This window comes from Eubalaena glacialis, unplaced genomic scaffold (assembly GCF_028564815.1).
Source record: "Eubalaena glacialis isolate mEubGla1 unplaced genomic scaffold, mEubGla1.1.hap2.+ XY H_12, whole genome shotgun sequence".
NCBI classification, from domain to species: domain Eukaryota; kingdom Metazoa; phylum Chordata; class Mammalia; order Artiodactyla; family Balaenidae; genus Eubalaena; species Eubalaena glacialis.
The window spans coordinates 203,952-230,743 of record NW_026871153.1 but is presented as its reverse complement, the minus strand read 5'-3'; the positions used below and the strand labels follow the sequence as shown (position 1 = coordinate 230,743).

Genomic DNA, 26,792 nt, shown 5'->3' with positions numbered 1-26,792 from the left:
TTGCAATATCCGCTAAACCTGGGAGGCCTCCAGGAGGAGAGAGCACGAGTCAGGTTATAAACGAAGGGTGCTACTTCCTCCTGGGTCCACAGCTGGCCGGGGGGAGGCAGCTCCGCGAGGGGCGCCGGGGAGGCGGCTGCTTGCCTCCACAAGCTCACCCAGACCTCAGCTCCCGCTTCCGGCCATCACTCGGAGAAGCCAAGCGGAGAAGCCATGCTCGGAGCCAGCTCCTTCTGGCACCATCGTCGCAACAGCTTTGAACCCTCGTGAATTCTGGATCCGCTATTTCTTAATTGGGAAAGTCGAGCTCGACTGCCAAACCGGAGATTTACAATGGACAGCACCGTTAAAAATTACAATTAACATAGGACTTGGGGGAAGAACAGAGAAACCAGTCTGGAGGAGAGAGGGAATAAGTCACACCATTATGTGCTCGACGCAAGTGCTGTTCTCACACGCGGGAATTTCCTCCAGTCCGCTTGCCCTGCGCAAATTAATTTCTACATGTAATTCTTGTGGTCCTAGAATTCTGCACCCGTGTTCTTTCTTACCTAACACAGTATAAGCATTTCCCCTGGTTGCTAATTGGTCTCAACAGTCACCATTTTGGTTGATTCTCAGTTTTCACTGAGAGTCATCCCTGACTTACACACATGGCCTCCAGATTTACTTTCAAAGACTAATCAATGGCTTCCCACTGGACAGCCTGGCCTTCGTGTGCTGTTGACCCAGCGTCCCAGTACTTCCTTCTTTCCCTCCCATCCTGTATCTTTTGTTCCCCTCGCCAAGATGGCTCCTCCTCTATAAACACGCGGGGCTTTGCTGAGCCTCGTGGCATTAACTCTGGCTCTTGATTTTGCTTGAAATGCTCTCCTTCCTCCTTTGCCTGAAGACTTCTAGCTCAAGTGCCTCCTTCTCTCTGCACCCTCCCCTGTGGTCCTCTGCGAACTCCTCCGACCTCACATTTATCAGCCTCTGCGTCAGACGCCTCTTTAATATCTGTGACGCTCCCTAGGTGGGGAGGAAAAGACTTCCCCCTCCCATCTGTCCTTCCAACCCTAGCACCTAGGGCAGTGCCACCACTCAACAGACAAGCCGGCAAGAGACATTTATAGAACTGCAAATCATGACAACTGCTTTATTCGTGCATATCAAGGATTCCCGGATGGCACCCATACCTCTGACAGTACCTAAAACAATTTTACGTAGCACAGGGGCAAATATTTTAAAATCAAAGTTATTTACTTTAATGTGCATCATGCAAGTACAATTAATAGATATATTTGAAAATTTAGGAAAAAGTAACTGCTTCAATTTAAGGAAAAATGTTAATAAATATTAACAAAATACTTTTAGGTGTATGCAAAAATGATGTAGACAGTACAAGAGAATTGAGGATGGGAAATACACGTATAGACAGAGGAGGGCAACAGAAGTGTCCAAAGGACAAGGAAGTAATGAATACTCACTATACACACATGGGGGCGGGGGCGTCCAGGTTCCCTGGATGGGAAGAAACTCCTACATTCCATTAGTAGGCTTGGACAGGAGTCTGCAAACTATATCCTCTGAGCCAAATCTGTTCCCTTGGCCTGTTTTTGCAAATAAAGTTTTATTGAAACACACCTACTCTCATGTGTCTATGTATTTTTGATGGCTGTTTTTGCACTACAAAGACAGAAATGACTGGTTGTGACAGAGACTAAAATATTTACTATCTTTTACAGAAAGATTCCTCCAACTAATCCAAGGGAGAGACCTAAACTAGGCGATGGGACCAACAGGTGCTTAGGAAAGCAGTTTTTGATCCCTCAACTTGTTTTATGAGGCCAGTATAACCCTAAGATCCAAACCTGTTGAGGACATCCAAAAAGGAACATCACAGCCTAATTTCTCTTGGTAAAATAGACTCAAATATACCAGACACAGAACTAACAAATGGAATTCAGTGACATATAAGAAGAGGACAAAATGTCCGGGCCAAGTGGGGTTTATTCCAGGAATGCAGGCTTTAATGCCGAAAGATAAATCAACAATTTCACCACATTAAGAGTCAAGAAAGGGCTTCCCTGGTGGCGCAGTGGTTAAGAATCCGCCTGCCAATGCAGGGGACACGGGTTGGAGCGCTGGTCCGGGAAGATCCCTCATGCCGCGGAGCAACAAAGCCCGTGCATCACAACTACTGAGCCTGCGCTCTAGAGCCCGCGAGCCACAACTACTGAAGCCCGCGCGCCTAGAGCCAGTGTTCTCCAACAAGAAAAGTGACAGCAACGAGAAGCCCGCGCACCGCGATGAAGAGTAGCCCCTGCTCACCGCAACTAGAGAAAGCCCATGCGCAGCAACAAAGACCCAAGGCAGCCAAAAATAAATAAATTAAATAAATTAAAAAAAAAAAGTCCAGAAAAATCACTTAAGTGGAAGGTTCCAGAGCTAGATGGCCTGTTCTGAATCCTAGCTCTGCGACTTCCTGGCAGTGTGACCTGGGCAAGTGGCTACCTTCTCAACGCCTTGGGTTTCTCATCTGTCAACGACAGCGGCAGCTGTACCTACTTCTTAGGGGTGATAGTTTTATTGGTCAAGTACTTAGAATCACGCCTGGCACACAGCACGTGCTCAGTCAATGGGAGCTACTGTCACTAAGGCAAAGCAGTGACGATGGGGAAAGATGTAGCACTGACAAGATATGCGGAGTACCCAGCTGATGGAGACAGTAGGAAAGAAACTATGGACAAGGAATACTTGAACATGATTCTGATGTTTTCACATTAAACCGCGATACGATTACGGGACAGAGGAAGCTTTTCTTTGCAGGCGAGCGACAGTGGTCAGGAAATGGCAATGGTATTAAGTGTGGAATTATGTTAAAGAATGCTTGGGAGATATACATCCAAAACAGCAGTATGGAAGGCAACAGAGCAGCTGGAGGTAGATACCCAGACAGGGGGATCAGAGGGGTTAGGGATGGACCCCCAGACTGGGGGATGGGAGAGGTTAGGGATGGACCCCCAGACTGGGGGATGAGAGACGTTAGGGATGAACACCTAGACTGGGGGACCAGAGAGGTTAGGGATGGACCCCCAGACTGGGGGATGAGAGAGGTTAGGGATGGACCCCCAGACTGGGGGATGAGAGAGGTTAGGGATGAACACCTAGACTGGGGGATGAGAGAGGTTAGGGATGGACCCCCAGACTGGGGGGTCAGAGAGGTTAGGGATGGACCCCCAGACTGGGGGATCAGAGAGGTTAGGGATGGACACCTAGACTGGGGGATCAGAGGGGTTAGGGATGGACCCCCAGACTGGGGGATGAGAGAGGTTAGGGATGGACCCCCAGACTGGGGGACCAGAGAGGTTAGGGATGAACACCTAGACTGGGGGATCAGAGAGGTTAGGGATGGACCCCTAGACTGGGGGATGAGAGAGGTTAGGGATGGACACCTAGACTGGGGGATGAGAGAGGTTAGGGATGGACACCTAGACTGGGGGATCAGAGAGGTTAGGGATGGACCCCTAGACTGGGGGATGAGAGAGGTTAGGGATGGACCCCTAGACTGGGGGATCAGAGAGGTTAGGGATGGACACCTAGACTGGGGGGTCAGAGAGGTTAGGGATGGACACCTAGACTGGGGGATCAGAGAGGTTAGGGATGGACACCTAGACTGGGGGATCAGAGAGGTTAGGGATGGACCCATAGACTGGGGGATCAGAGAGGTTAGGGATGGACACCTAGACTGGGGGTGAGTGGAGAGGCTAGGGATGGACACCTAGGCTTGCAGAAGGAACAGCACACTGGCCACAGACATAGACGTGGGAGGGAAAGAAAAGGATGTCACCTTGGGGACAGTGGCATTTAAGAAGTGGGTGGTGGAGACATCAGTAGAGCAACATATAGAAACTTGGGAGAAAAAGGACAGTGTTGTGTCTGACAGTCCAGATGACTGGCTCTTCAGTCTGAAAGGAAGAAAGGGAACTGAAACTGGCAGGAAATAAAATACATCAAAGCTGGACACTTTTAAGGTCACATTAGAATTTCAGAGCAGGCAGATCTTAAATGTAATGGTGTATGAACTTTGGAAACATGCACCTTGGTAAGTGGTTATTTCGTCTTAGCTAAAAAAAGGAAACAGGAACCATCTTAGGTTTTTTCATATCATCACTAACCTTTAAAGTAGGAAACAACGGTATAATAAGCCTTAAGGGCATCTTCAACGGCATCTAACCTCTCTCTCTGATGGCAATACCAATGGAAATTGTTTGGCTATATTGAGCAAGACACATATTTAAACAACTGTAACTTCTAAACACTCAACTGATTTTCAAGTGATTTGCATTCTAATTGCTTCCCCCCCCCCCACAAGTTAATGAGCACAAGAATGGCAAGTCTTGAATCCGAGCTTTTACACACATACAAATGAGAGCAGTAAACTTAGAAAAGAGTGCACAACCAGAACTGCACGGGAACTGGGATGATTGTGAACCTCTGGGACGTACAAAGAGCAACTCCCCCACGGTTCCGTTCTGCTACTCCAAGTGGTTACCATCAATCCCAAAGAGCAGTTCAGGAAAACACTCTTTCCGAATGAAGAGGAGTTCGCTGGCAACTAGCACCACTACAAGAGGGTCTGTGATGAGACGATTCTCATAGTACAGGTTCCTTCCGACGACCGTGCACAGCGTAAGGGGAGGCTCAGCCCCTCTGCAGACTGTGCTCTGCAAAGGGAACGTGGGCAGGCTTCGCTGGAGGAGAAGTGTGCATTAGTGATGCCACAAAGCTCTCCTGGGGGGTGCTTTACTCTTTTCTACATAAGAGGCATGGGTATCACATTCTCCAGCTACTTATCCACCCGTACATTTTTTAAAGTGATTTTTAAAAAGTGAGGTAAACCCATACTCACAAATGCATAAATGACAGATATGCAACCACGACCTGGACTGGACTGGACTGGGGCAGGATGGACACAGCCAGGGTCTGTCCAGGTTCTCCTTCTGTCCCCCCAGCAGGTGCTGCAGGCCCACGTGACTGCCCTCTGATAAAAACCTGGACGCCAAAGCTCGGGTGGCTAGCAACACTGCGCGCGTGTCATCGTACATGCTGCTGGGAGAATTAGGTGCCATCAGGTCACTCCACCAGGACAGGACACCTGCAAAGCGTGTGCCTGGTTCTCCTGGACTGGACCCCATGCACCTTTTCCCTTGGCTGATTGTAATCTATATCTTTTTGTTGGGGGGGGGGGAGCGGGTGTATTGATTAATTTTTAAAAATAAATTTATTTATTTATTTTTGGCTGCGTTGGGTCTTTGTTGTTGCATGTGGGCTCTCTCTAGTTGCAGCGAGCAGGGGCTACTCTTTGCAGTGGCTTCTCTTGTGGTGGAGCACGAGCTCTAGGCACGCGGGTTTCAGTAGTTGTGGCACGTGGGCTCAGTAGTTGTGGTGCCCGGGCTTAGTTGCTCCGCGGCATGCGGGATCTTCCCGGACCAGGGCTCGAACCCGTGTCCCCTGCATTGGCAGGCGGATTCTTAACCACTGCACCACCAGGGAAGTCCCTGTTAGCCAACTTTATCCACATAATCCCAGTTATCTATGTTCTTAAACCATGTTATCTTAAACCAGTTATCTATGTTCTTAACCACTGTGCCACCAGGGAACCCCCTTGATTAAATTTTAATGGAGAAAAGTTGAAGCTATCAATTCAAAATAAAGGGTACTATCAGATATTGCATAAACAAGACATTTGAACAAACAAAATATAAACCCAATTATACTACCATTAAGAGGAATGTAACAGAAATGGAGACACAGGATTGACTTTGATCTGTATCTTTTTTCTCCAGCCTTCCTGAGGTATAATTGACATATACCAATGTGTAAACGTGAAGTGTACACTGTGATGCTTTGACACACGGATATACACTGTGTAAGGGTTACACAACAGACTACTTAACACAGGCATGGCCTCACACAATTAACCTGTGTCTGCTTCAGTGAGAGCACCATGCAGTACATTATAACCTGTATCTTTGTGCTGTAATCCACTGAGTGTGACAGTTACTAAATTCTGCAAACCCTTCTGGCAAACCATAGCGCCTGAGGGTGCTCTAGGGGGCGCAGCCAACAAACCACCGAAAAGGCACTGCTTCCCTCTACTGGAAAACATGAGGACATGAGACATTACTGTTGTACATGATTTTATTTTATTTTTATTTATTTTTTTATTTTGGCCGGGCGGCTTGCGGGATCTTAGTTCCCCCAGCAGGGATCGAACCCGGGCCCTGGCAGTGAAAGCGCCGAGTCCTAACCACTGGACCACCAGGAAATTCCCTCACATGATTTTGAAGGTACTTTCATCCTCTACTCATATGGACAGACTATTCAGGTCTTCCTGATTTATTATTTGATGAAACTAACATTTTCCTTTATGATTTCTAAAGCAAAGGCTACCATTACCTCAGAGAAATGGTTGCCTTTACCGTTTCATAAAGATTCTCTTTCTAAATAGGGACAACATTAGCAATGTAAAAGAGCCACTGCAGTCAAAAATATTTTTAGAGACTCAGCTGAACAATAAGCCCTGAACTTGTGTTTAAATTAAGATAGCTGAACCATTAAAACGACTTCCCGAATCCGGGGAAACGTGTCTTGCATAAGAAGGCATTCCATGGTCCCAGGAAACACAGCGGAGCCTGGAGCCTACTGGGTGATTTGTCAGCTGCTGGGATTACAGAGCGCAATGCCACTTAATCATTTTTGGAGATGCAATTATTCAAAAATATTAAAAGGAACACCCTTTTCCTGGTTATCTAACCTCCTCACTGGGAGTCCAAACCACTCCCCAAAACAAAAACAAAACCCAGACTGAAGACTGCTACTCCCAATTATTTTATTATCTGCTAGAGAACGGTTCTGGCAGACTTCCCTCTTCCTCGAGGGGAAAAATACCCTGGAAAAATTTAATAAAAACAGGGACTGCATTATGCTCACTGTTAAAGTCTACTTGAGTTCTGCAGCAGAAGGAATCAAAATGCAGCCCAAGAAGATGATAAAGAGTGAGAAAATGAGAAACCCATTACAACCCCACTTTCCAATAAAAACTAACTGGAAGAAAAAACATCCCACAACTCAAGGATGTGTATCAGTGGTTCTCACCTGGAGGTGATTCTGCCCTCCAGGGAACATTTGGCAAAGTGGAGACATTTTTGGCTGTAACATAGGAGGGTGGGGAAGCGTTGCTGTCATCCAGTGGGTGGAGACCCAGGGATGCGGTTTAACAACCTACGATACCGATACCGGACAGCGATACCGGACAGCCGGACAGCCGCACCGCAAAGAACGACCCGCCCCAAATGTCAACAGTGCTGAGGCTGAGAAACCCTGGCTCTTTCCTGACTGTCAGGAGAGGCTGACAGTATTTTGATAACGCATGCTCTTGTGGCCATTCAGAATATATCCAGAGATCAAGACCCTCAACTCTGCCCACCTAGTAGAATTCTTCAAGCTAAAGACCATAAGGGGATATTTAAAAACCTCGTACAACGCTGGAAAAGGGGTGGGGAAGAACACTGCATAGACTTTTATCCTCCCCGTAAAAATACAGCCCGTCCAGTACCTATGGTCCCAACCAAATGCAGAATTGCTTCTCATGACAATTACCCAGGAGGAGATGGCCAGGTGAGCACGGCATACGATGCACACCTGAGTTTGCTGAGTTCCCAAGGAAGCAAAAATTTGTGCTATGTATACATGACAACTGCTGTTCACCTTCAGATGACTTTTCATCATTTTTTCTGTCTCCAAAAGCCCCAGAAGGTTAGTGTGGCTATCCACTTCTTAGTTAATACAGCTATTACTCAAATCCAAGTAAAACAGACACCCCATCAAAACCTAGGCCTGCACAATGGCTAATGACCTGCAAATTCTAATTAAAATGTCTCAGCCTCGGTTGTATTACTGACCTCTCTGTCTCTCTCGGTCTCTCTCTCTCTCTCTCTCTCTCACACACACACAGCTCTGCAGACCATGGAAGTTCAAAATTATCATTGCTGTTTAATTTTTTTGTTTAATAATTTCAAGATTATCATGGACTGACAGGAAGTTGTGAAAATAGTGGAGTCCTGTGTGCCTTTCACCCAGCCTCCCCCAATGGTGACATCTTATGTCGCCCTAGGACAATATCAAAACCAAGAAGTTACATCCAGCTGACCGGTCACCTGACTGCAAACCTTCTTCAGTTTTCGCCATTTCTGACCTGTGTGTGTTTGCACGAACGCGCATCACCTACGCACGTAGCATGTATAATTTTATCCTACGTGTCCGTGTGTGATCACCTCTGCGGTCAAGACGCAGAACTCCTTCATCAGCACAAAAGAACTCCCCCAAAGCAGCCCTGTGCAGATGGACCACCGCACCCGACCCCCGGCAGCCATCTCTGCAGTCCTGCCATTTTCAGAGCGCTCTACAAAAGCAACCATACAGTCTGTGGCCTTTGACGATGGCTTGTTTTTTCCAGCACATCTCCTTGGAGACTCACCCAGGCTGTGTCATGTATCAATAATTCATTCCCATTTATTGCTGAGTGGGACTCTGGGATATGGACGTATCACAATTTGTTTAGCCAATCACAGACATTTGGGAAATCTCCAGTATACTGCTATTGCAAAAAAAGCTGTTTTCAGTATTATTTTTAAAAAATAACCAGATTTTTGTAGGATACCAACCTAGCTTAAAAATGACACTATGTGTGCCAAGGACTCACCCCAAATGCTGTACAGTTCTATTAAAAAGCCTTTAATAATGTTAAAAGTTATTTAACTTATTAAATAACTTATTTAATAACTTAAAAGTTATTTAAGTTATTTAATAATGTCAAAAGTTAATAATGTTACTGTGGAATTTAAGTGGTTTCTTATCTTCCTTTTAAGACATATTTTCCAAACTCTGAAATAATCTATACACAAAACTTACCCATAATACTGTGGCTTATTTAAAAGTTGTGGTTGAAATATACGTGATAGAAACGCACCGTTCTAACTACTTAGGGTGTCCAGTTCAGCGGCACGAGGCACATTCACACTGTGGGGCAGCCGTCCTCACCGTCCACCTCCAGAACCTGTTCATCCTCCCAAACGGAGACTCCACCCGCATCCCACACAAACTCCCCATTCCCTCCTTCACCCGCTGGCACCCACCTTTCCGTCTCTCTGAGTGTGACTCCTCCAGGGACCTCGTGCAAGTGGAGTCGCACAGTATCTGCCTTTCGTGACTGGCTTACTTCACTGCGTACAGGGCCCTCCAGGTCCATCCCCGTGGTAGCACGGGTCCGAGCTCCCTTGCTTCACAAGGCCAAGTAACATCCCACCGAACGGAGGCACCACCCTGTGTTTCCCTCTCATCCGTCCATGGACACTGGGTTGCTTCCACTGTGATTTTTTTAAAGAACATTTTACTGCCCCCTCAAGGCTGAAGCTCATCTTTTCCATTGGGTTCTCCAACACATCACCCCTCCTACTACAGCAGCTCACGAATCTGAGAGGAGGAGCTGGGGACAGACAGGACACTTAATGCAAACTGCTCCATCTTTAGCTGAGCAGAGATTCTAATATAATTAAACCAGAGGCTGGCAGAAGGGTATCGGTGATTTCTGACATGACTGACAGCTCCCCGCTCAGAGTATAAATGGCCTCAGAGAAGTGTTTGCTCTACTGCTGGACTGAAACTCCCAGGAACCCTTCTTGAATCCGGGATGGTTGGATTAAGACACACCCGTTCACAGGCCCCAAGTCACCTGGGGCTTTTTCAGAGGGGACCTCTTCACCCTCGCAGTCAGATGTGTGTTATTTCTCTCCTAACGGAAGCTCCATGAAATGAATGAGAAACGTCATCTAAGTTCCGTTTAAAACTTTTAGAGCCTGGCTACATAGTATTTCCCGCTCCTCCTTATTTGCAAGGATGATACGTAACACATAACTATGTATATTATGTAATATACATGTACATTATGTAAATCAAAGGAAACATGGTTGATTCTACCTGGCCAGTCATGTGAGTGCAGGTATCGCGGCTCTTTAGGAAAATGGTACCTGCCTAGTGTGTAGACTTTTACTTTTGAAAACCACTGATGCTCCTCTCAGAATAAGGCACATACGGCAATGCTAATATAGGCAATACATATGTGTAATAGATTGGCCTCTCGACCACGAATCATGACAGATCAGAAAGTAAATTCCAGCGTATGAGGAGTTTTCAATCCTACTCGGAAGTCTTTAAATCTCCACAATGAAGAAAGAAGTTCACCATCCTGCTGATCCGTGATATATAATAAATGAACTTCTACCATCTATCATAACGATAAGCTCCTTTTACTGTCTAAAATGTTAAAAACGACAGCCACTGGGGACACGCAGCCTGGTAACACACCCGCACCTGACTAAACATTAGGGAAACAACTTCTCACTTGTGTTTCTTGTTCACTGTTATAGTTACCACCACAGTCGTCAAGTGGTTTTGATTAAGCCTCTGTCTGTTCTTCATGGTGTGCAAATGTCAGTCACAAAACTCACAGTAGAGAAACACTTCCCCAAGTTTCGATGACGTTAATACCTTGGGTGTGTAGTCAAATCAATGCATGGAAAGTTTTAGCATCTGCCCTACCTGGGGCCCTGCCGGCAGGAATCCTGCTATCTACCTGGAAGCCGGCCCAGACGGACATATGTCCTGCCCACAGGCTCGGTCTTACCCACTGGAGGGCTGGCCAGGCTGCAGAGCTTCCTAGTTTCCTGCAGAAAGGTGCACTGCTGAAGGAGGAATGGGTGTGCATGGGCGGATGTTCTCTCACTCAGCAGATCTGTGGAAACCGTGACCCCGGCACAGGTTCACGAAGGCTAATTTTAAACCCTAAGAGGAAGCGTAAAACTTCATCAGTATCCTGTAGATATATCTGAGGGGGACAGTGTCCTTTTACTTACTTTCCAACATGTCCTGTGCCCAAGGCACCAATTAGCTCCACAACTCGAATCTATAAAACCACGGATGGTTGTGAAGTGCCTTGCTGCCGAGTGAGACTGCAGAGGATGTGGTGGCTTCTGATAAACTGGACCCACACTTGTCATATGGCCAAGCGATCCCACTCCCAGATACCAACCCAAGAGAAATGAAAACTCACGCACAACAAAAGCCTGTATGCGAACATGTGTAGCAGCCTTAGCTGTAATCGTCAAAACCTGGGGACAACTCAAATGTTCTCACACAGGACAAAGGACTAACTGCCCTGCACCCCTAAAATGGAGTATGACGTAGCAATAAAGAAGGAACTACTGATGTACGCACCAGTGTGAACGAACGTCAAACGCACCGAGAGAGGCCAGACTGTCAAGGCTCCCTGCTGTAAGATTCCACCCCTAAGACATTCTTGCAGAGGCAAAACTACAGGGACAGGAAATAGAGCGGGGCTCGCCAGGGGCTGCAGTGGGGGGAAGGGCCACGGGGGACTTTTTGGGGTGATGGAACTGTTCCGTATCTTGATTGTGCTGGTGGTTACACAACTGTAAACGTTTGGCAAACGCTGCAAATCTGTACTCCAAAAAGGGTGAATTTTATGGCATGAAAATTATACCTTACATTAAAAAAAGAAAGAAAGAAAAAGAAAAAGATGTTACAGATGAGGGTGGGGAGGGGAGAAGAAGCAGCCACAACTAACAAGGAAAGGTCATGTCTGTCTTCTCCAAGGCTGCCAACTGAGATGAATGAGAGAAAGGTCTTGTCATCATTTAACGTCATGGAGAATCTGGCCCCAAACCCCCAGACCTTCTCTCCTTTCCAGAATTAATGGTGACACTGACCCAACTCCATATGAGACCATCTTTCCCTCCATCTGTCATGGAGCTGGTCCTGTGCACACGACATAACAAAGACACTCGGGCTTGTTCGTGACAGATCTCCAAACTCATTCATTCAGCTCCTTCACCAGAGCCTTGGCAACTCTTAGCGGGTAACCTCCCTGGTTGTGTAAAGAGCTGCCTGCCACCAACGCCAGCGTCCACTGGGTCCCTGCCCCACTGGATCTGGGAGAACAATTTTTCTTTATAATTTAGATTTGAGGATGAGGCCCCAGAGGAAATATTTACTATGCTTACAGACACTCACTTATCGCATGCCCTCACTTTTCATACCGACGCTGGGCTCCTCTCCTGTATTCACAAAGAGGAGCGCGGAAGAACTCACGATTCGCCCAACATTTGGAGGAGCTGCTGGCAGAAGCCCGGGCAGGCTGACACGCATCCACAGTGAAAGAGCACGTAAAATACCGACCAGCTCAAACGGGTTTTGCCTTCTTAAACAGGTTGTTGATTGATCAAACCTGGAGTTATTTTACAGAGACAGCCCTGTGTCGGCACAAGACGAGAACCCATCTCCGGGATGACCCTGGAACCAAGAATCCTCAGTCTGTGGAACTCAGAGAATAGAAATGTTGCCACCAGAGCCCTTCATGAAGCGAGAAACCCTTCAATAAGGAAAAACCTGGCTTCCGGCAGGGCGAGTAGCTTGTATAGACTGATTGGAGACTAGCCAGTCAGCTTCCAAGTTCAAAACTCCCCCAACCCTTTGAGCTTTGCCCCAAACCCTGGATCAGGGAGACAGATGTGAGTCCTGCCCCTTGTCTCCTTGCGGGTTGACCTCGCAAAAGACCTCCTTCTTCTCTCAAAAGCTGGTGACACAGCACTGGCTTCTATGCGTGTTGGGCAGTGAGCCTTCGCCCAGATCACGAAGGGAACTTATGGGCTGCGTGGCAAAGACACTCTGCCACAATCTGCTTCTTAACAATTGCCCAGACGGCAGAACTGACCACACGATTAACCCCTGTAAGGCAGAGGCCAACAGACTCCTAGCCCTCAAAACTGGACTATCGTAACTCATGCAAAAACCAAGTGAGCCACTTTGGTGCCAGAGCTGGTCAAAATCTCCTCCTGCTGACTTGAAAAGCCTTGCTTACTAACCAGTTTCACTTACCAGGCTGCCATGAAGCGCAACTGTGAGATGTCACAAATCAATAGTATTTAGGGAGTGCTTTCTACGGGCATGGCCCTTGCTTCAGACAACCAACAGTGACAACAAGCCTTTAAGGAAAAGGCTGTGGAATATATATACAGCTGGGCGAAGGTCAGAGAAGAGTCCAAGATGATACGAACTCTGCCTCTTGAGGGCAGAAAAACAAAACAAGTCCATTTTCAAGATTCTTTCCCGAGTTTGCAGAGATGAGATGTGGATTCGCGCAACACTTTCAGGAAAGTATCACTTCAATACCCTGCCTTCCTGCTATGCGGGGATCCGGATAAATGTTCTGTCGGGGATTATCTTCCTTGCAGCCGAAAGCATCCTACCTGATATGTGATACTTTCAGTGCAGGACTCTCTGCGTCAGCTCAGGTGGCAGGACCAGGAGCACCCGTGGCTGCAGGGAACTTGTCCCTCGAGGTGGGATGGAACACTCTGAGTCTATTCCTGGTTGTGAGGTGATGGGCAGATCTACCAGAGAACCAGGGGTCTGCCTCACTGCGGGGTCATCCATCACCATCGACCATCTCCCTCCTCCTCCACACCCACTTTCTTCTACACACAACCTGAGGATGAAGACTACTGAAGACTTCACAACAGAGAACCTGCAACCTCCAGTAGAGAAGCCACGCTGGGAGGAGGTGAGGAATGAATCACCTACCGTAACACAGGACTTAGCTTTAATGCGTTTGATGGTGGTAGAGGAGAAAGAGCAAGATACTTAATCAGGAGACCTTTTTCCTTCTTTCCTTTTTCTTTTTTTTTAAAACTAGAAAGGAGACATTAACAGGCCAAGGAGAAGGTGCTCTTTGCACTTGGTGGGTGCTCAATAAATATATGCTTAACCAAAGCTTGAGATTTGAGATAAACATGGAAAACAACCCCAAAATGAACACTTACACATTAGGCATTTCTTCTTTTGAGCATGTCCTCGTGGGGTACTCGAGTCAGTCGTCAGAGGAACACAGAGTAATCTCTTAACTCCTCACTCAACCTATGGGATTTTCTCTAGGGAGTCTGACAAATTAGGAGAGCAGTTCAGCAGACGTTACATACAATCAGCGTTGATGAAATTCTATACATTGCTGTCTCCCAAGTCTCCTTCTCAGTTGCCTGGTTACAGAAACTTTATCAAAAAATGTGAGACAAATGTAAACAAACACCAAAAAAAGAAGTTTCGCCTTTCTGGGGGAGGAATGGAGATTTCTGTGTTTATTCAAAGAGGTCAGCAACGCTCTTGCCCCACGGCCCTAGGAACCAACCACCGGGAGAAACCTTACTCTGGGTTACACAAAAGTTTTCTTTCACACCCTTTATTTACCCTGATGTTCACAAACAGAGGGACGGGAATTTCAGAGTGTGATTTGTTTACACATTTTGACCGTGCTTTTGCCTTCATCCTATCTTTGTGCGGAGGTGTTTCTAAAAGGAAAGAATCCCAAATTCAATGCTGGAAGTCTACAGGGAGACAGGGTGTGGTACACGGAATTTTCATTTGCAATCCTTTCTGGGAATCTATCAGATCAGTGCTAGGGGAACACTTGTACTCCAGGTGAGAGATTCCCTGGTTAAGTTCTGAGGTTAAGGTATCAGAGCAGGGATAGTGATTTCCCTGATTTACAGGGGTGAGGCAGTGCCTATTTTGTTTTGCTTATCAATTTTTTATACTATGTTCTGGCGACAGCTAATCCAAATGTTCCAGTGTATATGTAGAAAGAACGTGTACTTTCCATGAATAATGCTAGCTGGGGTCGCTAGCAGAGAGAGAGATCCAGGCTTGGGTGGAGAGAGGTTTATTTGTAACATGCTACATGCCCGATGTATTTCATCCCTTTTGCCCAGGATAACCTTTTTTTTTTCCCCTAATTTATTTATTTTATTTTTTGGCTGCATTGGGTCTTTGTTGCTCTGCGCGGGCTTTCTCTAGTTGCGGCAAACGGGGGCTACTCTTCCTCGTGGTGCACGGGCTTCTCACTGTGGTGGCTTCTCTTGTTGCGGAGAACTGGCTCTAGGCGCTGCGGGCTTCAGTAGTTGCAGCACGCGGGCTCAGTAGTTGTGGCTCGCGGCCCTAGAGCGCAGGCTCAATAGTTGTGGCGCACGTGCTTAGTTGCTCCGCGGCATGTCGGATCTTCCCAGACCAGGGCTCGAACCCATGTCCCCTGAATTGGCAGGCGGATTCTTAACCACTGCGCCACCAGGGAAGCCCCAGGATAACCATTTTTCCAATGGGTAAATAAGGTGTTCAAGAATCAGAATCGAGCCATTTGGTTTGCCTGCAAGGCCTGCCCATCGCACCCTTCTGGGCTGACCCTGAAAGAGCCCGTCCCAGGGGCCCACAGTTGGTTCACCCTGAATCCTAGCACGTGTGTTTCTGGCAAGTGGGACCCGGGAATTGGCTTCCTTCTTGAAAAATCAAGTTGCAGAATATATACAACACGACACCAAGTGTATAAAGCTTAAATGTGTGCAGAACAAACTGTTATAGGTTGAATTGTGTCCCTGCAAATTCATATGTTGAAGTCCTACCCCCCAGTACTCCTCAGAACGTGACGTTATTTGGAAACAGGGTTACTGCAGATGTAATTAGTTAAGATGAGGTTGTACTGGAATACCGGGAGCCCCTAATCCAATATGACTGTGTCTTTACAAAAGGAGAAACCTGACAAATTTAGACAGAGAGGAACATGCACACAGGGAGAATGCCACGTGAAGGTGAAGGCATGTATCAGGAGATGATGCACCTATAAGCCAAGGAGAGCCAAAGACAGCCGGGAAAGCACCAGAAGCTGGGAGAGAGGCTGGGACAGACTCCGTCACAGCCCTCAGAAGGAACCACGCCAGCTGACACCGTGCTTTCAGATTGCTGTCCTCCAGAACACTGAGACGATATATTTCTGTTCAAGCCACCCCACCAAATCACCCCACCCCCATATATATACACCATATGTGTACACCAGCCCATACATGCCCTCCCTGTGCTGGGGGCCAAGAACACCAAATCACCCCACCCCCATATATACACACCATACGTATACACCAGCCCATAAATGCCCTCCCTGTGCCTGGGGCCAAGAACACTGAATCACCCCACCCGCATATATATACACCATATGTGTACACCAGCCCATAAACGCCCTCCCTGTGCTGGGGGCCAAGAACCCCAAATCACCCCACCCGCATATATACACACCATATGTATACACCAGCCCATACATGCCCTCCCTGTGCTGGGGGCCAAGAACCCCAAATCACCCCACCCCCATATATACACACCATATGAATACACCATCCCATAAATGCCCTCCCTGTGCTGGGGGCCAAGAACCCCAAATCACCCCACCCCCATATATACACACCATATGTATACACCAGCCCATAAATGCCCTCCCTGTGCTGGGGGCCAAGAACCCCAAATCACCCCCGCCCCTCACCATATCTATCACAACTGCTCTTGATCTTAATTCCAGTCTGATTTCACGTGAACAGAAATGTCAAGGGCAAGAAGAGCACACTGCCTCCTCCCACCCCAGGAGTGGGACGGCCCAGAACCCTCTCTTCCCCCCATAAGCCTCTGAACACGAGTGTTCTGAGCTCTCCTATTCCACAGGCTGGGCGTGCGAGCAGTGAACGGCTGGCTGCCCGCCCTGCACCCGGCCTGTGGGAGGGGATGCCCCACAGACAGGAGCCGCCCTCTTACCTGACTCCTGGAGGTACCGATACACCAGAAAGTTCACCTCGTCACTGGTTATGCTCATCTTAGCCCCACCTCGCGGCGATGAGGTCTTCACGAAGCGGGGGCCGCCTTCTGTGGGAAAGCTGAGACGAGAAAGTGAAGAGAGTTTTGAAACACTGCCTGTATATTTTCTTTTTTTACTGCATTCTTTTTGAGATGATTGAAAAACAGAATACTCAGGATGTTGTACATGGGAAGGTAATTAATGCCTGATCTGGGTTGTATTTTGTGATTACATAAAGATTTTGTCATTGTGTGTGTGTGTGTGTGTGTGTGTACAGACACATTCATACAGGTGAAAATTTTCCCAAAAAAGATGAGTTGGTGTATTTTATAATGCTGGAATGGACTCATATATAAACCACTAATGGAGGCAAACTCAGGGGCCACAGCAAATGAGAACACACACTGACTTTTTATTCACTAAAAATCCCGTGTGCGTTATGATCACAACGCAGTTGACAGCGAGCTTGAAGGGAATCCTGACGCGCAGTGGGACAGACGTGGCTGCCTTCGATGCCGCCCTTCCCTAGACAGATGGGGAAGACTACCGGGTAGGCCAGCAGTCACGTTGACACCCCCAGGCAGGGCGACCAGATGGTCTGGAAAACACCGGTGGTTCTGAAGCAGTGATTAATCATAACGCCTTCCACTCATAAAAGTTCAGTGATGAACTTGACCGTCACTGAACCTATAGGGTGCACATGGCCCTGAGAAGGCAGACACACGCCAGTGAGGAGCTAAGTCAGCATGTGTGTCACCCTGACATGACTTCTATACAGAGCCCAGGTGTCAGGAAGCCACCCCACGGACACAGAGAGAACCTACATCGTTTGTATTCTGCCACAGAACTGCCTGCATCAGTCTGGCCGAGACCGCAGTACCGGGAAGGCAGGTAGAAACCTGGGGGAGGAGCGAGGGGATGATGAGAACTTCGGAAGCCTCTGTGTCTGAGGCAGACAAGAAGAAAGAGCCTAATTTTCTTCACAATCCTAAGTCAGACCTATGAGCAACCCAAAGAGGACAGAAGTCAATCAAATAGAACTCTTTTATCCACAGATAGAGCAGAATTCACACATGTATAAGAGCGTTCACTCCAAACGGCAGTGGCCAAGAAGGGCCACAACTTCCTTCAATTATGTCATCAATACTGAACATTTCAGGCTGTTTGGAAACTGTCTTCAGAGTGCATGCCATATGTTTTCAGGCATCTTTATGGTGGCAAATCTTTCATTATTGAATTACAATTAAATTTCCATTTGTTTAGAAAAAGATAAAAGGACAAAATGCACATTTCAAGTTGGGAGGATTTGAATTAAAGGTTGTCATAATGGACACACCCCACGATGGCCCCCCAATGAGTCCCACCTGATATAATCCCCTCCCCTCCAGTGTGGGCAGGACCTATGACTCCCTTCTACCCCACAGAATATGTCAAAGGAGATGGATGCCACACCCTGGTTAGGTTATATGGCAAGGATAACCAGATGTCACTCCTATAACTGTTACATTACATTGTACAAGACTCTTACTGGACTAGAAAAAGACTCTCCTGCTGGCCTTCACATGAACCGCCCAGGGAACCAGGGGCAGTCTCTAGAAAGTTGTGCGCCTCAGTCCTACAACCACAAGAAAACTGAGTTCTGCCAACAGTGTGAGCTTGGAAGAAGACCCTTCCCTTCTCAGCTCTAAATAAGGATGCAGCCCAGCCACCACGTGGCTGCAGCCTCTCGAGACCCTGCACAGAGGAGCCCTGCACGTGCCCAGTCTCCTGACCCTGGGAAACTATGAGAGAATAAACGTGTTGTTTCTAGCTGCTGAATTTGTGGTAATTTGTTATGCAGCAGCAGATAACTAATACAGTGGCCTCTTGGGGCACTCCAGTTCTCACTTTGTCGTCTTAACAAGATTTTAATTTGTCGTTACCAGAATTTTGTCATGCAAAAATACTTGTCTTCTTCACTTAATTAGGTGGTATTTCTGTACTTTTGTAGACACTGGAAAGAAAATTTGACAGTCAAAATATAAATCTGTCCTGAGATGTCTGCTTGAACTCCGGGGAGTTCACGTATAAGATGGCATTAGGAAGATATTTGAGACTAAATAAAAAGCTATGAAATCAGAGCACATCCAAGTGAAAAAATAAAACATTATTCAAGGGACAGAACAAATAATAACAAAGATGTGTATGGCAGAATAGCGTAGCTCTAAAGAGACTTTTGATGATATCGAGTGGCAGTAACGATGATGATTCAGCTCTCGTGAGGAATTCAGTTTTAGGTTCTCTCTATGGTAAGCGGTAAATGGTGGCGCCACTGGGACGTGATTAGGTCACGAGGGCTCCACCCTCATGAACGGGTTAGTGCCCTTATAAAAGAGACCCCAGAGAGTTCTCCCTCTTTCTGCCATGTAAGAACACACTGTTGCACACTTAACAGACTACAGTACAGTGTAAACCTTACATGAAAGGAAGATGGTGGTACCTGGTCCTCACCAGATACCGAACCTGCTGCTGCCTTGACCTTGGACTTCCAGCCTCCAGAACTGTGAGAAATAAATGCTTGTTGTTTAGGCTGTCCAGTTTATGGTATTGTGTTATAGCAGCCTGAATGGACTCAGACACCACCCCTAACCCCCTTTTCTTTTATTGTCATTTTGAGTACTTGTAAACAGTGAAATCTAATCTAACCAACAGGGTCTCTCAGCCTCAGGGGGCTTGACTCGGGGCCAGATGATTCTCTGTTATGAGAACACTCTGCACACTGTAGGATGTTCAGCAGCATCCCTGGCCTCTTCTCACTAGACGCCAGCACAACCGTCCCTCCATCCCCTACGGTTGTGATGATCAAAAACACCCCCAGACATTACCCAATATTACAAATTGCTAAACTGCTGCTGGCTGAGAACAACTGTTATACAGGAAAACTAAGCATTTTGTGTTTGAAATGAATTCCATTTATAAAATTGTAAGACAGCGTGGAGCTAGCTCATAGACATTGCTCAATGAAACGGCCATGCTACTAAAAAGGATCCTTTAAAATGCACCATAAGAGCTTGGCTTTTTCAAATAGTCTATGTAAAATCTTTCCACAAAATCACATTTCCATAAGGAAAGTACTGATTTTTGTCTTTCAGCATCCAGATCTTTCTTGTTTTCTAAGGAGAAGGTATTTGGATACATACGGACGACCCCCTGTACCCAGAGCCTGGTTAACATTCCCCACCCCACAAGTGTCTGTAATACATATTAGAAGTGTCCGCACAAGCGTTAGCACGGGACTCCTGAGTGAGAGAATTTAAGATCCTCGAGAGACGGGGAATTATGGACGACTTTTGTTAGTCCGTTCCTCTGTTTTTCTTTATGCATCATCCTTTTTCCCAACTAAGAAAATTTCTGTTTAAGCTCTAGCTCTCTACTTTCTGATCCCAGATTCATCTTCTCTCTGAAATTTTAAGTTAGGATCCAAGGATCAGAATGTTTTCCCCAATATGGTGTTAACTTCTTAAAGGATTTTTGATTTGTAAACAGCAGAGGAAAGAACACAAAAACCATCCCCGGCCTGCGACAGAACCAGGGATGTCATTATCACTTGGTCCACAAGAGTGTCATGTGTTTCTACGGACTGGTCCACCTCAACATAGGCACACCTGGAGGTATTGTGGGTTCAGTTCCAGACCACAGCAATAAAGTGAGTCACAGGATTTTTTTTGGTTCCCCAGTGCATGGAAGAGTTAGGTTTACACCCTACTGTAGTCTATTAAGTGTGCAACAGTATTATGTCTAAAAAAAGCTATATACCCTAATTAAAAAATTTATTGCTAAAAAATGCTAACCAAAATCTGAGCCTTCAGTGAGCTGTAATCTTTTTGCAATAACATCAAAAATCACTGATCACAGATCACCATAACAGATACAGTAATAATGAAAAAGTCTGAAATGGTGCAAGAGCTACCCTCATGTGACACAGAGACACAAAGTAGCAAACGCTGTTGGAAAAATGGCGCCAGTTGACTTGCTCGCTGCAGGGCTGGCACCAACCTTCAATTTGTAAAAAACGCTATGTCTCCGAAGTACAACATGTGACATTTATGAGGTATGATTGTACACATATGAGGTATGCCTATACATGTGTTAATTTTTAAAAACTGATCTAATAATTGGATCAAAGTCCCCCCCACGAATAAAACACCTCTTAAATTAAATGGCTTAAACTTCTTAAATGACTGTTTCTTCTAAAACCTAACTAGTTCCAAAAAAAAGGATTTACAGTGACTAATGAACTAAAATGTGCATATATATTGTGAGACTATTCAATACCCACAGGAGAACATTCTTTAAACTGACCATAAACCACAGCAACATTCAATCCACTCCAACGCTTTGGTTTGATTACACCAAAATCAAGAGAAACCAACAATTAACTGGTGTCTACCTGCGATACCTCTGAGCAACGTGCTTGAAGGTGGCTGCTGTCATTTTACTGGGTCAACATCACTATTTTGACTCAAATGAGTAAAACGGCTGATCTTCACCTGGCAAAAACTACTGTTTTAGACAAATTTCACCAAGATCTACAAAAGGTTGGGAAAAAAAGTTACCTATCCTCTTTTCTCCAAGACAAGAGCTCAATTTCCAGAGAGAGACGTTAGAATAAAATTATGGATTTTTTAAAATCAGGGATTTTCTGTATAATTTCATGTATAATAAATAAACGTGCTGGTATTACAGTGCTATTCAAAGTTCTGCTGGGGCTGGAAGACCTCTCAACCGAGGGTCTGGGGGTCCCTCCCAACGCCGAGTTCCTGGTGTGGGTGGCAGTGAGGACATTCCGTGCCACGCCTGCCACCTGACCATCCGGGGCGCTGTTTTCTGAGGCAGCCCGTAAGCCAAGGCTGGAGGACGGGCGCCTTGCTCCTCTTCATTAGGGAACCGGGATTCCGCCTCTAAGAACCCTGCTCCTCGAGGCCCTCCTCGCTATCTCCGCTGGAAGGCGAGCCAGCTCTTAGCGCAGGTGTGAAGTAGCAGCAGGCAAGGCTGTGAGTTCCTAGCCGGTGAGCTCGGCCCCGGGCACACCATTCACTCAGGGACGGGCGCGGGCTTCTCTACCCCAGACACAGACACGTGAAATTTACCTCAGTGGCTCAATTCCCAGGTCTGGCGTTTTGTTTTGTTTTGTTTTTTCAATTGTGTTAAAATACGCATACCATATAATTTACCATCGTGACCGTCTTGAAGTGCACAGTCCGGTGGTGGCATTAAGGACATGCCTGTTCTTACGCGGCCACCTCCCTACCTACCTCCACAACTTCTTCATCACCGCCAACGACCTCTGTCCCCAGCGAATCCTAACTCCTCGTCACCCCCGCCCCCAGGCCCTGGGAACCACTCTTCTGCCTCCTTTCTGTCTCTTTGACTCTGAAATGAGAGCCAAGGCTACATCTTGCAGGTGGGAAGGCGGTTTCTGTCAGTTTTGAGGCACGCTGCCCAACTGCAAGTACTAGCACAGCCCTGACGCTCGCCGCGGACTTTCTTCAATCACCACCAGGGCCGGACGTTACTTCCTACAAACGCCTCTTCAGAAAGAAACGCTCCGTGACGAGAAGAAGACCGCACAGTGAGAAGCCGCCACTCCTCACGTGAGATGAGCGCGTGCACCCCAGTCGCGTGTTTACTGTAACCCAGCTGCAAATGGAGACACAGGCAAATGCTTCGCCCTGGTCTTCCCGCACTTGAGAGAAATGAGGTACAAAGTGATGACAGAAAAAATTACCGAGCGCCTACGATATTCAAGGCACGGTGATGGCAATAGCAGGGATGAAACAAATTCAGATGCATGCACACACACGCCCCTTCCTTGAAGCTGTTAGTAAGATGTCTATGCAAATAACGAAAAGCTCCTGGAGTTAAAGCCCCGCGCCTATACCATAAGGTACTAAGAGGGGCAGCAGCAGGGTTCCAGGGAAGGCTAGGTCAGGGAAGAGGGAGGAAGGTCTGGAAGAGGGAGAAGGTGAATCCTTGACTGACAGACACAAGAGCTGGCGGAGAAGTATGAAAAAGGCAGGAAAGGAAGGAGCTGTGTGTGTGTGTGTGTCTGTGTGCGTGTGTGTATGTGTGTGGTGCTAGGTAACCTTCAAGGACGTACCAAGTGCTCCCCGGGACCCAGGGCGGGAAGACGGCCCTCTGTGCCGTCACCACGGACTGTGAGGTGGGGGAGAAGTTGGCCTGTGTCCTTTCTGCCAGGGACGATTTTTGTGGGCACATGATGTGGAGCTCGAAACGCTTGTACTGGCTGCAATAAAGTTGGGGTACACCAGGGTGATGGTTCCAATGTCCACGGACTTGCTGGCTAGAGGTAAGGGAACTAACGTCCTGAGAGCCACAGAGGAGAGCGCAAAACGTAGGACTCGGGGGCCTCGTGGCTCAGAGCCGGGTGGCCTGATTCCTAATCATACCTCCATCCCTTTCTAGCTGTGGACTGCAGGGCGAGTCACGCGGCTCAGTTTTCCCTTCTCCAAATTGAGGCTCATGAGAGCCGTTACACCCGGCAGAGGTGGTGAGGACGCAAAGCTTTTATACAAACTCCCAGGTCAGGGCCCCGTGCACAGGAGAGAGGCAGGATGCCTATTACTCCCACTCGGCTACCTGCGAGCATCCCCAAAGCAATGAGACCCCCGCAAGGGCCCGAGGAACACAGCACCCTTGCCAAAGTGATTCAGAGCTGGCAACGGGTGACGCGTAAACAGGCCAGCGGTAGGTCGAGAGCCCGTCCGAGAAAGCACCTTCCTCCACACTTGGCCTGGCACTTCTACCACGGAGACCCGGAGGGCCGGCTCTCACTTCAGCACCTCGCCGGTTTCCGGAGCGGCAGCCGTGGCCAGCTCAAGTCCTGACGACTCCCATGGATGCCTTCCAACCTCCCCAGCTCTAGAATAAAGGAGAGCTTTTTCAGCACCGGTAGATCCTCCTCGGCCTCCAAAAGAAGGAAAAAAATTAAAAAGGGTTCTTAATTACTGCAACTGTGTTTATTCTCTCGCCTGACCCAGTTTCGATTCGAGGCACCTCCAGTTAGGTTGATCTGAGGTCTTTGGCGTTGTGACTGTGCAAAAAAGAAATAACTGCCCTCACTGCGAGGTAAAGCTACACATTCCCTCACTCACATTCCCTCTGTTCTGCTTACAGAAGGAGGAAAAATTAGTGCGGACTGATGACATCCCTGGAGTTCCCCCACTAAAGATGAGTACTCCAACATAAATCATAATTTGGGGTTAAATCCATCAGGAAGCTAAAGGGAAGATGATTTATCCTTATTATTTATCGTATTCTCCTTTTCACGATTTAATTTCAAGGCAGCAAAAGCTCCTATGAATCACAGTCCTGGGCACGAAACAGTTCAAAATTCAGTTGCAGGAGAAATGGTGTCTGAGGGTTTCGTTGTACTGAGTATGCACTTACGGTATTTAATATGCTCTCGTGCTCTGGGAAGGGAGAGGACTGCCCCCAAACAACACAATCTTAACGGCTCTTCAATTATCTTAAAGGATAGAATCACAAGGGAGCTACTTGAGAGTTGGCTCTGCCAGATGAAGACAGAAAGGGCAAGCGCGCTCCCTGCCAACAGGAGGGGAGCCTGGGTCGGAAACAGTGAAGTCAGCACACAGTGGTTAGAGGGCGGGGAGCGTGGTGCTCGGCGGGTATCACTGGTGGCACAAGCTTCTCTTTTCACAATCTGTCCCGTTATGAAATGCTCTCTTAAAACCCTTTAAAGCAGGGACGGAAGAAAGTTTGTCTCATGTGTTGTCTCTGCTATCAGTCTGCTGGCTTTCACGCTGGAAGAATCCATCCCTTAAAGTAATCTTCTGGACGAGGCTCAGGGCGCTTTGGGACTTGATTCCATGCAGACTGAGGACGGAGAGCCAGAGCAGCTGGAAAATCTGCTAGAAATTACCTCATCATAACAAGGCACTTTTTTTCTCTCCGCATTTCACAAATTCTCTGCTGACTGGAACGTAGTGGGTCTTACCTCCCTGCTTGCTTTATCCATGATGTTTTTCTCTCTTCAAACGGAAACTGAGTTTCCCAGTGGTCAGTTTAAGATGAAAAGTTTTAATTTACGCATCAACATTTACATATAAATCCTTTTGTACAATCTTGATGGGGACCAGCTTATTGTGGAGATGAAGCAGGCTTGTTTTATACATTGCATACCTGTTCTTCCGGCAAAATTGTAATGAAGCCGGTATGTACCCACTGAAACTACTGAAACCTATTTTGTTGTCCAATGACAGTATAAGTGTGATTCAATAAATTAAGGCACTTACAGTTGGACCCCAATTATAGGAGAATATATACAGAAAAGATTGGGCGGAGAACAGGAAAATGTTAACAGTGGTTTCACCTTTTTTTTTTTTTAAATAGACATATCTTCATTCACCAATGAGTATGTCTATTATTTTACAGTAAGAAAAAAAAAATCCCCCCAAAGGTAAGATTTTTCACTAATTTTACAGTTATATTTACTTACTTGGGAGTCAAATGGTCCAAAATTATAATCAAAGAACTAGTATTTTATTACCAGAATTCACATGCCTAGCAGTGGCATTGCCATTTAAATATAAGAATGAACTAGTAGTAGTAAGGAAGTAGTAGTAAGATGCAGTCCTCAAAAGGATTTTCATGACGAGAGAAAATGTCCATGATACGGCGATACATGAAAAAAATAGGTTTCAAGATGGAACGTGCATGTTGCTAAATTTCATTTTGTACACACACACAAGAGATACCCTCTAAAATATAAAAAATATAATAAAATACACCCATCTCTCCAGGGGTGGGATCATGCTGGAATTTTATCTGTGTATGTGTGCGTGCCTTTCTGTAGTCTCCAAATTTTCTCCTATGAACGTGAACTGTTTTCATATTCATTAAAATGTGATTAAAATCTGGCAGTGTCTTCAGAAATTATCACTATGAGAGCAACCCAGCTAAGCAGGAAATACAGCCGCAGGGTTGAGAGAGCAGAGAGGAGGGAGTCTTCTTGGGTTACAAAAATAATGCTGCGGTTCACAAAATCGAAAACATCCCCTGGGTGAGGCATTCAGACAGGGTCCTTTCTGTGCCTGGCTGCCCTTCTGGGTTAATTAACGGCTGGCTGGGGCCTTCCATCCCAACCCTGTGTGCAGAGCCATGAAGGATGCTGACGTGACAAGAGAGGCGTCCCGTCCTGGAGTTACCGCCAAGACCGTGTGTGCATCTCCAAAGCGGCCACCGGGTCCTCTCGGAAATCCTCTGAGCCGCAAACCCTACCCACCCTACACTTCTCTGCCTGATCGGGAGGCAGACCCAGAAGGAAGCCTTCCTAAAAAATGTTCCACCCAGTAACAGCAAACCACTGCTAAGAAAGTCGGCATCACGGAGCCAGACGATGCATGTAAGACCAATAGCACAGTTATCGTTTTACAGTCTTCTCCTCTACACAGTGAAATGCCAGTTCAGGTACCCAAGATTTCAAAGCAAAGTGCCTTGGGAGACACAGACAGCTGCTGCTTCCACGTAAGAGTAGTCTGCCTTCTTTTTCTAATGACTTTGGTCTTGTAAGCTAATGCTTCCGATTAATCTGTAAATTAACGTACAGATTTTAATTATCTCTAAGACTGAGAGGCTGGAATCGGATTCTTTACAATGTGCACTAGGCCCTCAGACAAATTTCAGGAATATGTACGGCTGGTTATGAAACCTCTAAGACACTGTGATTTTCACCCACATACGCAGGACTTAATTTGGGCCCTGATGATTCCCTTTTCTGCAGTAGGTGGAGTCAAAAGTGAGGTCATTTACTCATATAAGGTGACCTCCAAAGTTCTGAAAAATAAACCCTGTGGTTTTCTCCGTAGATATTAAGGCGGGCGATGCCTTGCCCTTTGAGGTAGCCTGCATCTCAAAAATCTTGGTGTTAAAGCGTATTTTGATGCTTCCATTTAAATGAATGACAACAACAAAAAAACGTTTTAAAAGAAAA

At 46.8% G+C, this 26,792-nt stretch overlaps 1 protein-coding gene across 3 annotated transcripts in view; it reads right to left on the bottom strand.

The window, feature by feature from the left end:
- The window catches only part of LOC133082962 (F-box-like/WD repeat-containing protein TBL1X), a 223,350-nt gene that overhangs the window by 39,373 nt on the left and 157,185 nt on the right, over nt 1-26,792 (bottom strand). For 2 of the 3 annotated variants that reach the window (XM_061179635.1, XM_061179637.1), the window contains exon 4: nt 16,741-16,859. In XM_061179635.1, the coding sequence (XP_061035618.1) occupies nt 16,741-16,798 (58 nt within the window). In that variant the 5' untranslated portion in view covers nt 16,799-16,859. Of the gene's footprint in view, nt 1-16,740; nt 16,860-17,604; nt 17,680-26,792 lie in introns of all 3 variants that reach the window. The other variant, XM_061179636.1, reaches the window with a different exon arrangement.